General features: G+C 42.4%; 1 protein-coding gene across 3 annotated transcripts in view; it reads right to left on the bottom strand.

Moving 5' to 3' along the window:
• VPS53 (VPS53 subunit of GARP complex) overlaps window positions 1-13,020 on the bottom strand; it is a 136,304-nt gene that overhangs the window by 79,453 nt on the left and 43,831 nt on the right. For all 3 annotated transcript variants that reach the window (XM_045773639.2, XM_087854667.1, XM_045773641.2), the window contains 3 exons: window positions 5,420-5,498; window positions 2,720-2,863; window positions 1,870-2,012 (listed from right to left, as the gene is read on the bottom strand). In XM_045773639.2, the coding sequence (XP_045629595.1) occupies window positions 1,870-2,012; window positions 2,720-2,863; window positions 5,420-5,498 (366 nt within the window). The remainder of the gene's footprint in view (window positions 1-1,869; window positions 2,013-2,719; window positions 2,864-5,419; window positions 5,499-13,020) is intronic.

Below are 13,020 nucleotides of genomic sequence, written 5' to 3'. Positions count from 1 at the left end.
ACCTATGGTAGCAAATGCACTTCTGAGAACAAGAGCCACATAGAATGTACAACATCAGGAGTGAACTCCGATGTAAACTGTGGACTCCGGGTGATAACGGTCTGACGATGCAGGTTCATCAGCAGTGACAAATGAGGGGGGAATGTTGATAATAGGGGGGCTATGCATGTGTGGGGGCAGGAGTATATGGGAAACCTCTGTATCTCCCTCTCAACATCGCTGTGATCCTAAAATTACTCTAAAAAATAAAGCCTATTTAAAAAAAAATGAAGCCAATAGCTAACATCCCTTAAGAAATCTGCCCCCCCCATGTGTTTAAAGCATACAACTTCATTATATTCTCTATGATTTTAAGAAAGATGCTTACCATGAATTATTCTAAGGTGGCTAAGTTATGCTTAGACATGGACTTGTTAAAAAGATTTGCCTGGAGTTAATGTAATTGTGCACTGTGAGAAGCACATAGATAACTGGGGTGCCTGGGTGGCTCAGTCAGCTAAGCGTCTGAAAGAAAGTGTCTCAGGGTACTGGGATCAAGCCCCACGTTGGGCTCCCCACTCAGTGGGGAGTCTACTTTTCTCTCTCTCTCTCCGCCCCTGCCCCTGCTCTCTCTCTTATTGATAAATTTTTAAAAAAATCTTAAAAAAAAAAAAAGAAGGGCATACATAACTAATAAAACCCAGTTACTACCACTGCTGTGGTACAGCTGCAAGTAAAGGATAAAAAATTTGACTCTAGCTTTAGCTTTGTCATGGACACACTGATCTCAACTTCTTGGGTTTTGGTTCTTTCTTTTTTTTTTTTTTTTTAAGATTTTAGTTATTTATTTGACAGAGAGAGAAAGAGAGAATACAAGTAGGTGGAGCAGCAGGCAGAGGGAGAGGGAGAAGCAGGCTCCCACGGAGCAGGGAGCTGGATGCAGGGCTCCATCCCAGGACCCTGGGATCATGACCTGAGTCGAAGGCAGACGCTTAACCGACTGAGCCACCCAGGGGTCCCTTTAGTTCTTCAATATAAATGGACTATCTGGCCCTGGGCTACATTCATGAAACTGCAGAGACAGGATGAGTGACAGAAGGTCTTTAGGATGCTTAGAGCATTCAGATGCCGATATTATTAACTATCCAAAGACTATAAAAGCACTGCATTAGGGACGGGACATTTGTTCAGCAAATATTTCCTGAGTGTCACTGAAGCAGATACTATCCCTGTCCCTATGGAACAATGTATGTAGCAAGTCAGAGAAGCAACACGATGATGGATATATACACTATACACTGATAAATGTGATGGAGACACAGGAGAAAATGTGGGATGATGAATAACAGAGGGGAATCTGGTGGATGAGCCTTGACTAGGTTAAGTTCAGAAGGCACGGTGTTCAAGGCAAGGGTCAGGCCACAGGAAAGTCTTAGAGCAAAGACAGGAGCAGATGAAGCTGCTGTGCTTTATACATATTACTCTTAAGGAAAAAAAAAAGTGCTTTGACTACAGGCTACTAGCCCAGGACTCTCGTGTACCCTTTCTCAGTTTTTTCCTAGAAGTTTTTACTCTTCCTCCACATACATGCCCTCTCCTCTAGGTTTCGAGCTCTGAAGTTAGAGAAGTTGGAATACAGCTGCAGCTGGAGCTTAGGGGTTGGTTTTGGGTTTATAAAATCTGACTTTCAACAGGAAAAGGGTCTTCTAAAGGGAGAGAGTCCAGCACAGGTGAAGAGGTCCTCATTAAAATGGTGAGTCTCAAACAACAACAACCAAAGGTAGAAGTGGTACCCAATCCACAGAACAAGATGGAACGCCTAGAGACCAGGGGATTGATTTCAATCGACTGATTTCAATTAACAATAAAACCAGCAGAGCTGGAATCTACCTTGTGACATGGCAGAATTCGACTGCAACCCTCTCGGTCATGTACCACTCACGTGGGAACATACGGCCATATTTCTCCTCATAGTCCACAAGCTGGCGTTTTATCCAGGCATAGCGTCGGTCAATTTTGTCCAGCCAGGCAACCTGAAGAAGGCAGGGAACAAAATCCACCCAGTGCTCAGAAGTAGTGTTGACAATTTAAGGAAATAAACAAAAACACAGAACCAAGAAAAACACAACCAATCTCTTTATTTCTCACAGTTTTTGTTTTTTATTTTATTTTTATTCTATTCTATTTTATTTTACTTTACTTTATTTATTTATTTTTTAGAGAGGGAGAGAGAGAATCCCAAGCAGGCTCCACACCCCACACAGAGCCCGAAGCAGGGCTTGATCTCACGACTCCGAGATCATGACCTGAGCCAAAATCAAGAGTTGGATGCTCTTGAGCCAAAATCAAGAGTTGGATACTCTTGAGCCACCCAGGCACCCGTATTTCTCACAGTTTTAAAGAATCTAGGCTATTTTTTCCCTTGATCCAGAGGTTCTTAACTCGGGTCTACAATTAGACTTCAGCGATATATAAATTTCCTGAAACTGTATGCAAAGTTGTATGCTAGGTACATTTTCCTGAGGAGAAGATCTGTAGCTCCCATTGATTTCTCCAAAGGGTCAGTGACCTCAAAATGGTTAAGAACCACTGAACTGTACTGTCAGACCCTAAAAGTCACAGTTCAACCATCAACATTTTAAGGCAGTAATACTATTAAAATACGAATCAGCAGACTTGAGGGCATTCAATTTTCAATCAAATTCAAATGTAACATCGATTTCGTTTGGTTAATACTTACATCTTGGTTTTCTTGAAAAAGTACTAGATATTCTGACAGATGCTGTTTAATAAACTTTTTGATGATTTCCTGTTTGATTCTAGGATCCAAAATATTAGCAACCAGACATGCATCTCGTAGGACATTGCTGGGTCCTCCTGGCCTCTGGTAAGACAGACAACGCACACCAGTTCAAGAGCCAGAAACAACCTTTAAATCTCATGGCCTCTGACAGCTGCTACTTCTTGTTCCTCTCTTAAAGTTATTATTACTTCCACTCCCCTGACACTTACTCTTTTGCTGCGGATGGATATTTTAGTTACTTGTTACTTGATGAAAGAATTATTAAGCTAGTCCGTAGTAGCCAATACAAAAGCTACTCTGTGAATCAGCAAGGAGACATTTTGGAAACAGGGCCAGCAATGGTCATAGGAAATTTTGCTTTCTGAATACGAAAACTGAAATCACCTTGGTGAAGAGCCATACAATTCAGAAGGACATCAGTCTCACTCCACACGTGCCACTTTCCCGATTCCAACCTCAGATTCCTGTTCTTAAAGTGCCATATTTGTGCCAAACAGTGCAGTGGCATTTAAAATCTACAGCCAGGTTCCAAACTGCCAGACTCGTTTGGCTGACAGTCAACTACCCAGGCAGGTGGCCTGAGGTGAAATATTGTATCAGTCCCTTGATCTGAAAGGCAGTAGAAGGCTATTGAGGGGCCATATTGATACATCGTGATGGGAGAGCCTTTGTTATTACCGAAGGCAATCCAATCTCGCTGAATTTTTCTTTATAGTAACTCACTAAATGAACATGGTTGGCTGAGTGAACTAGAGCAAAAAGAACACCTGGAATCTACTCTTGGCTTGGCTAAATAGGCTACGTAGCTTTGGCAAAGTTATTGAAACTCATCTGAAAAATAAATGAAAGAAATGGACTTCAATTAGGTGATGATTAACATTCTTCCAAATCTTTATGATTCTTTTGGGTAAACTCTGTCCAATAACGTGTCTGTCTCAACTGCAGTTCAAGAGTTTTGTCAGTGTTCACTAAGCTGCCTGAGAGCTAAATTGTTAAGATGCTGACTCACTCTGTGCTGAATGGCTGTTATTTCATCTGCTGAGTGCTCTGACTGCCCACCTCTTGCTTCTGGATGAAAGTGTTCGATCTGATAGAGAAGTCACAGAGGCTGAAACCTATGGGCTCGTGGATTCAGATATTTTCATTTAAAAAGGACTTAGCAGGTTACCTTGTACAATTTTAATGTCTTGATTTCTATTTGTGAAATAGGAATGGCAACACAAGGCCATTAAGAAAAGTCCACAGTCATTGAAAAGGAGAATAGAAAACTCAAAAAAAAAAAAAAAAAAAAAATTAAGATACCCAGCCACAGAAAAAGGAAGTTGTTAAAGAAAACCTTTTTAACTTCATCTGCCTGGTGGGATCTGAGAAAAAGACATAAAGTAGGTCATGATTAGTTTCTTCTAAACAATAAAGCTGGGCTTCATTCATATCTTTCTGAAACTTCTTGAAACTGGGCTAGATACCACAGTATAGTAAAGCAGACCCTGGGGTTAAGAACAGTCTGGTGTTTATAATTTATGAATATCTTGTAATCCCTTTTTACAGAATGGCTTTCCAACATCCATTCCCCACAGTTATATCAAATGAATACAGAATATAAAGTCCTGAAAGGAACATGCTTTACAAATAAAATATCTGATTACTAGAAGGCAGCCATAATATGTGCAGACGTTAAAATCAAGAGCAGGTTTCCTATAGGAAGTAATCTACAAAGCTGGGGCAGCTACCCCCACCTACTTCCTAAGTTTCTTTTATGGAGCACAAAGAAAAATGATTAAGATATTTCCAGTTATTGAATTATACAGCAGGTCCAGGAAACGCTCCTTGGCTCAGAAAATGAACATATGTCCCCATCTCCACCCACCAAGTGCAGTGAGGAACGCTGCTTGCCTGTGTGTGCTTTGGTTCGTTTCTGTGTTGAATAATTCTTTCTCTTGAAATAGCTCAAATAATAGAGAAAAAATAGCTTCTGAAGGTTCTTCTCTCCCCAACACATGCAAAGCATTAAGATTACATCTGCTACTATTTGAAAGATAGAGCTAAAAGCAGTTACCCAAGCACAATGACAGCCAAGTGAGACAAAGCTTGTTATGGGAGAAGTGTAACCATAGCTCACAAGCGAAACACCATGGACTTCGCAGACATAACACAAACAGCCACACCACCAGCGAGAGCTAAAGGGATTAATCCCAAGGAACGATTCTGATCATTAAAACTGAGTCTCCAAACTGTGTCACTCTCAGAGTTACATAAGCCCGTGGATGCGCCTCCTGGCTGTCTTTTCACCAAACTGAAACCAATAAGTTATGTAACGACTCTAAAAAACATTGCGGCTTGAAAAAAAAATTTTTTTTAACACAGTCATGAGAAAAAAGGAATTTGCTGGGCAGACGAGATATCAGGTTTGACACATATTAAATTAAACCAAAATAAATCCTCACTCTGATGCTGGAAGAACACAAATGAAGAATCAACACTGCTTTGGGATATTTAAAATCAAGGGTGGTATCATTACCCCAAACCTCTAGCAAACAGACTTACGGCTGCCAGCAGACGAATGGTAAAGAAAGAGTAACAGCGAGCGTGAACAGGCAAGAGTGGTGATAACGTCTAAGACTGGAGGGAAAACAATACCTTGGTGCCCTGGGAAGGAAATGCTTCTTCAAAATCAGCCAGGATTTGCTGTCCTAACTCAGTCTGGGCAGCCTTCACTCTGTAGGGAAAAGAGAACATGTCATTGCCTGGTATAATTTTCATATATCCATAAATAACTATGCAAAGATTGATCTGGCTCAGAACTGTTTAAGTCTTTAGAGATCGTCTGGGGAGTGGGAGGTGGTAGCTAGGTAAGAAAGGTCACATACTAGTTAGTAGCAAGTTTATGCCCAGGACCCAGGCATCTGATTTATTCTCATGATAGATTTTCTATATCCCAAAGTTTTTCTAGGCCAACCCTCACCTGGTGTAAGGGAGCGTATGTTAAATTTTACAAGGTGTCATCAGGGGGTAGTTACACTGTGGGGAAAATGCAACATAAAAATGCCCAATCCAACAGAAATCCCTGTTGGATTACTGTTATAGCTGTGCCCCTTCTCCTTGGAGTCCAGAATGCAGGAGGGCTCCACACTGCCTCAGAGATGTTGCTTTTTCAATCTGGAAGTCAATATCAGGATCTTAAGTTTTAACAAATGAACAAAATGAACAAAAAGCCACCTAGGTGGCTCAGTCGGTTAAGCCTCCAACTTGGTTTTGACTCAGGTCATGATCTTGCCGTGGTGGGATCGAGCCCTACGTTGGGCTCTGCGCCCAGAGGGGACTCTGCTTCAGATTCTCTCTTTCTCCCTCCTGCTCTTGTGTACTCTCTCAAATAAATAAATAAATAAATAAATAAATAAATAAATAAATAAAATCTTAAAAAAGCCCAACAACAATAAATGAACAAAAGCAATGTTTTCTAAAGTAAAAAGAAAAAGATCTGAAAGATAAGATGAGCTGTTACTTGGGAGTAAAGGCCACTGAATGAAGACTGAAGTTCACTCAGAAAGCTGGCTGACAACAAAAAAGCTCCAAACGGGAGGTCAGTACTTAACCTGGTGGTTTACATGTCTACCAGGAGCTCAAGAAATACCTGTCGGCTGAAATGAGGGGAGAGAGGAGAAGCAGCTGGCACGAGAAAGGAACTGTGCGTGTCAGCACCACCTGCAATGATCACGTCCTCCCCCAGCCGCCAGGAGCTGGATGCCTCGCACCAGCCCTTCCCACAGAGCTGACTGCCCTGAGCCTGAGGCAAATATTTTACCTTTGCTAAAAGCACCATAAAATAGTGTTCTTCCTTTTTTGGTCTCCACCCTGTTACTCTGGAATTAACTTTAAAGTTTCTAGAAGTAGCGAACAGCTCAAAACCACAATTTCTTTGGCTATTCAGCAGTGGCTGGCAACCTACTGAGAAATTTTTTTTAATGAGGGGATAGGCAGGACCCCAAACAATCTGGTTTTTTCTGTGGCAAAATATAATTACGCTTTACTCCAAATACTTTCCAGGGTTTTTCCACTATCTTCAAAACTTTAACACCACTCTTACAGGTGGGTTTGCAGCCTCTTCAGTCACTCAGTGACAGAGATGAGGCTATTCCTGGAGTAGCCCCCAGATCACAATCAGGGCCGTCCACCCAGAGTTGCCGAACGGACAATGGGAAGTGTGCCTTGAGTGGGAGCTCTGACAGGAGAGAAGAGAATATGCTTTTGTAAAACTGTACCTCAGAGGTCTTGTGACTCCACAAAATGGGCCAGGCAGACAGCCTCCCCTGGTGCCAGGTCACAAGACAGAGCTTCCAGAGCCTCCGGCCCCTCTGTTCCTACTTGCCTCTTGGCAGCACAAAGAGAGCACCAGCTCCTCCTAAGCCACAGGGACAATTCTCAGAGGGGACGTTCCACCCCCCTCGGGGACATTTCCGGTCATATTCTCAGGGCTCCTGAGCATCTCAGTGGTAGGAAGGTCCCACCTCTGCCTCTAACACCCCTCCCCCCTCATTCCCTAACTCCATATTCTTGCTGGGGTGCCTGAAAAGACAACCAGAGCCTATGATAAGGCTTGGTACTTCCAGAGTGTAGAAGACAGGGGAAGTACCAGAATATGATTTGCAGATCCCCTTGCCATCTTCTTCAATCCATTTTCAAAGTTATGTCTTGAGACAGTCTAGACTTAGCTGTGCCAGCAGTGAGCCACGTGTAAATAAGTCATTTCCCTTACCTGGGCCACAACTAAGAAGATTTGTGAAGTAAGAGGGCGGGGATGCAGGCCTGGACCGGATGCCTTCCACTGTCCTCTCCGGGACTGCTTCTCTCCCTGCATCCACCTTTACAGCACTAGCTGGCAACAGCGGCCACCTTCACGGTGACTGCAAGCTGGAGGTGTGACCAATGCTGGAGCAGAAGAGCAGGCTTCAGAACATAAATGTTTCCAGGCATAGTCTTCCAAGTGTCCATCAGTGACTCAGATGAAAGAGCAACCATTTCCCTTCCTGATATTAAGGATGGCATCTATAAACCCAAACCATGATTCCAGGCATTTTCAGGGTGAGATGGGAATAACAGTCTTTACCATCAGTTGCCTAAACAGGATCCTAGAAAGAAGTCAACACTAAAAGAACACATCTTCGGCCAAACTCCTTCCTCTTCTAACAAGGAAAAGTAAGTTCCTATTGTAAAGAGATGGGACCAACTGAGACTCTGTTAGCTGAACAGAGTTGAGCTACCATGATTTTCATAAGAATGATTAAGAAATTTATCTACGACTAATAGAGAATAGAGTAAATAAAAATTCCTCCCCGTACCCAAATAAGCTCAGTCCACTTAGATGGTGATAACTCAGGGTTGATCACACTTAGGAAACAAAGGAGTCACTATGCTGCTCAGAAAGGAAGGTCAACCAATGACTTCTAGCATCTTCCATGCCATATGACAAAGGGTTGTTCAAGGGTGGCCTTTCCTGGGGCGCCTGGGTGGCTCAGTCAATTAAGCGTCTGCCTGCGGCTCAGGTCATGATCCCGAGCTCCTGGGATTGAGTCCCGCATCGGGCTCCTTGGTCAGCGGGGAGCCTCCTTCTCCCTCTGCCTGCTGCTCCCGCTGTTTGTGTGTGCTCTCTCTCTCTTCGAGAGGTTAATTATATTAATTAAGAGATTAAATTAAAAAAAAACAAAAATAAATACAAGAAACAAAGGTGACCTTTCCTAAATGTGTTATCAGTTTGCACAATGCGTGGCAGCAGAAGGATACAGCAAATTATGAAAATTATTTAGACATCTGTAGATAAAGTAACCCTGATGATTCCATTACCTTGTGAATGCCCCAGGGGAAACATCCTCAGCGCTTCACAGTAAACTGACCTCCCAAATACACACAGTCTGTGCTGGACAGAATGGCTAGTTAGCCAGATTAGTCAGACGCTGTATTTCCAAACAGACAGGCTCTATAAAGAATCTGAATCCAGACCCTTAAGCGTGATTCAGTGGGACAATGAAGTACAACCCTTATGCTTTTGAAACTGAAGTTCTTTCAGAAAGAACTTGTCAAAGTCACACAGCTAGTCAGGTCTTTTCATTCTCTAATTTCTTTCATTGCTACACCATGCAACACCCACCCACCCCCACCAACCTGCCAAGTATCTCTCATATGTTAGAGGTTAGCTATAGCCCTGAAAACTATTTTTTAGTTCGAGAGTTTTACGGGTTTCAAGAGAATGCAAGAATCTTCCACTCTTTCTCAGGAAATACTGACTGATTACCAAAAACATTTGCTTTCATGGATATTCTTAAGCCAGGAGGCTCTGAAATGTAAAGATGATATTAAAGAAAAAAATCTTTCCCTCAATGCTACATTAACATTTAAGCATTTTCCAGAAGAGTAGTTGGAAGAAATAGTTATATTCAAATCAAAGTCCATGAACTTCATATTTCAAATGTACAGGCAAAGGTTTCAGAGCACAACCTTTCATGTGACCTCTACGATTTATAGACAGCAAGCCATTAAATTGGAGAAACTAAAGCAATGAACAGAGTGTAACTCTGCTGCCTTCTCCCCTGCCCCCCCAACAAACATGTATTTCTATCATTTCCAGATGGTTCTACCATCACTACGCAAACATAAGGGAGGAGAATTCACCAGAAAAGATGCTAAAAATAAGAAATCTGGACTTTCCTCAAACTTTTAGTACCTCTTGAAAAACAATTGTAGTCAAGCACTGAAAACCAGAAATTTCTTCTCTTGTGTTTAGTGTTACTTAACAGCACATATTTATTCTGTATTAACCTACACAAAATTTTTGCAAATAGAAGTTGCGAAACGAAAAGTCCTCCTGTTTGCAGCAATCCTACATGATAATGAATGTTCAGAATACTGAAATACATTGCTAGAATGTTAGATTTTCTCTTTTTAAGGAGAATGTCTTACAACAGTGATCACAAAGTTCCTTCAAATTTATAAAACCACCTTTTTGAAAAATGTTAAAAAGCAGGGTCCTAAAAGAGTGCATCCTCTTATTTGTCCCTCCATTGTTTTTTTAGGACTAGAATTCAGTTCTGCCATATTCCTGCCATCCAACAATGCCCATCCAACACAACCGACTGATAACCAACTCCTCCACAGATCTCCTTGACCTCATGGTCACTGTCTTGGTAAGGTTCTTATCTTTTCTAGTCTAGAACATAGTCTCAATCTCCAGTTCTTAATACCTACAGTCCATAAGACTTTTACAAAACACAAAGGCGATCATGCCCCTCCCTTTCACTGTCCACAGAATAAAGAATAGACTCTTTCACAAGTCATATAAAATGTGACCCTACCTACCTATGCAGACGTTCATACTTGTCTCCCAAAGCACCATGATGTTCTCTATTTTTCCTCCTCTCTTCTTGTCTTGCTGGTTAGATCCTACCAGTCTTTTAAGATCAGATGAAAACTGAATTCTTCTGTGACCCCTGCCCTCAGCCCCTGAAGGCTGAGTCTTTCAATTCCTCCTCTGAGATCCTGCTGTTGCTTGTCCAGCATCTACCAGTTTTATGGTATCTATGCTATGACAAGATTTTCTACTAGCATCTCTCTTCTCCACACAACAACGGAACTCCTTGAGGGCAGAGAATATGTATTTCTTACTTTGTGCCTTCGGTACCCCAGCACGGGCCCTAGGACAGAGAAAGTCCACAGTATGTATCTATTAGGTAAATGAAGGAAAGAATAAGTGAATGGGAAAAAAGATCAACTCCAGATTGTCACAAGGGTAAGCGGAGGTGACACTGCCTCCTCCATGCCCTAAGAACAAGTCCGCCTTCTCCATCCAAGCTTCCTTCTTTCTGGCAGCTCATAAGGCTCTGTTTGTCTGCTCCCTTGGCTACTTCATGCCCCCAGTGTGATATGGCGATCGGCCAGTTCTAAGTGCGGAGGAGTTAGGAAGCATGAGGGAAAGGGTGGTGATTTCCCTAGTATTCTGCCGAACTCTGTTCTTAAATTCCCTAATAGTTCTCTGGCATTCTCACTATAAGATGGCACACGGAGCACATGTTGCAATCTCCCCTTCCGGCCCCAGATCCTTAGAAATAATAAAAAGGTTTTAATAAAAATCCAGAACCAGGCAAGAGAAGAAGTGGCACACTAGAAACTCAGGACTGCCTGGTAGCACAGGACTGAAGAAGGAAACCACTGCTGAAAACTGCTTTTCAAAAATGCAAGACATGAGGGTAGTGGATACCAAGAGCAGGAGGGGCCCTGAGCAAATGCCAGCAGGATATGTTGGGCTCTTGCAAGAGGAGTAATGAAACCAGTGTCCAGGTCTGCATCTCTCCCCTGAATGCTCAGGTCAAGGAATGGGTCTGGGTCTGAGAATCCCAGCAGTGGCCAGAGGGCTGACAACATCCAGGCAGATCAGGGAGCCCCCGAGCCCAGCAGATCAGCCACTGGCATATCCACCTGGCAGCTCCTCCAGCTCCAGCCCCACCTCACCTAAGAAGAGCTATCTGTGGCCCTTAGATGGGCAGCACATATCCGTGCCCTGCCCCCCCCCCCAGCCCGGCATCCCTGATCAGGATGACAGAGAATCTCAAAACCAAGGTTGAGCTTTCAACTAGAAATCACCAAACAGTGGAGGAATGCTAATGCCAAGAAAGAGTCACCATGCTCAACAAACCAAAGACCTTGTATCAGAGGACAAAGAAACAGAAGAGGTAAATCAGAGCTTTAGAATACATATAATCTGGGGTGCCTGGGTGGCTCAGCTGGTTGAGTGGCCAACTCCTGATTTTGGCTCAGGTTATGATCTCAGAGTTGTGGGATGGAGCCCCAAGTCAGGCTCCACGCTCAGTGCAGTCTGCTTGTTCCTCTCCCTCCCCGTCTCCCTCTCTGCTCCTCTCCCTGCTCTCTCTCCTCTCTAAATAAATAAAATCTTTAAAAACAAACAAATAATAAAATACATATAATCTATATTCCCTGATAGATTTAAGAGGATATCATGCCTGTGAAAAAAGAATCAACTAGAGATCTTGAAGATTAAAGTTGGGTTGCTGAAATACAAACTCAACAGTTGGGCCAAATAGCAGAATGGGCACAACTGAAAAATACATTAAAACAGTTAAGACTGAGTTGAGGAATTCAGCCTAAAAAGGGGAGGGAAAAAGATGAAGAAAAAATTAAGAAATATGGCAGCAGAGGCACCTGGGTGTCTTAGTCAGTTAAGCATCCAAATCTTGATTTTGGCTCAGGTCATGATCTCAGGGTAGTGATATCAAGCCCTGCATTGGGCTCTGTGCTAGGCACGGAGCCCGCTTAAGATTCTCTCTCGCCCTCTCCCTCTGCCTCACCCCCTCTTCCTCCCTGGAAGGAAGGAAGGAAGGAAGGAAGGAAGGAAGGAAGGAAGGAAGGAAGGAAGGAAGATGGCAGATCTAGAAGTTCCAATATTCGTGTAATAGGAATTCCATGAAGAGAGAACACAGAGAACAAAGCATAGAAACTACTCAAAGAAACAGAGAAGAAAATGATTTCTTAGAACTTAAGAAACTCACAAGTCTTCAGATTAAAGATATGGTAAGCACAGAGCAACATGAAGGACAAGAGACCTACAGCCTCGTCAAATTCCTGACCAGCCCACCTCCCCAACCTCAAATGCTTGCAGAGCAAAATAAAAATCAAATGAAAACAGATTATCTTATAAAGGAGTAAGAATCAGATTGACCAGATTTTTAACAGGCAATTAGAAATGCCAGACAATAGATCTGCCTAGTCTGTCATACAACAGCCAATGGGTAGAAGCAATCTGTGTGTCCACCCACAGATGAATGGATGAACAAAATGTAGTATATATGATGAACTACTCAGCCTTAAAAAGGAAAGAAGTTCTGATACATTCTACAACATGGACGAACCCTGAAACACTGTACTAAGTAAAATAAGCCAGACACAAAAGAACAAATATTGTATGATTCCATTTATATGAGGTACCTCACTAGGCAAATCACAGAAACATAAACTAGAACACAGGTTCCCAGAGGTGGGAGGGGAGGTAATGGGAGTTATTCTTTAATGGGTAAGAGTTTCTGTTTGGGGTAATGAAAAAGTTTTAGAAATAGAAGTGGTGATGGTTGTATAATATTGTAAATATACTTAATGCCATTGAGTTGCACACTTGAAAATTATTAACATGGTAAATTTTATGTATATGTTAACACAATTCTAAAAAAAGAAAAAAAAAA

This window comes from Ursus americanus, chromosome 23 (assembly GCF_024610735.1).
Source record: "Ursus americanus isolate L20-20 chromosome 23, mUrsAme1.1.p, whole genome shotgun sequence".
NCBI classification, from domain to species: Eukaryota; Metazoa; Chordata; class Mammalia; order Carnivora; family Ursidae; genus Ursus; species Ursus americanus.
This window is presented reverse-complemented; position numbering and strand designations above follow the sequence as displayed.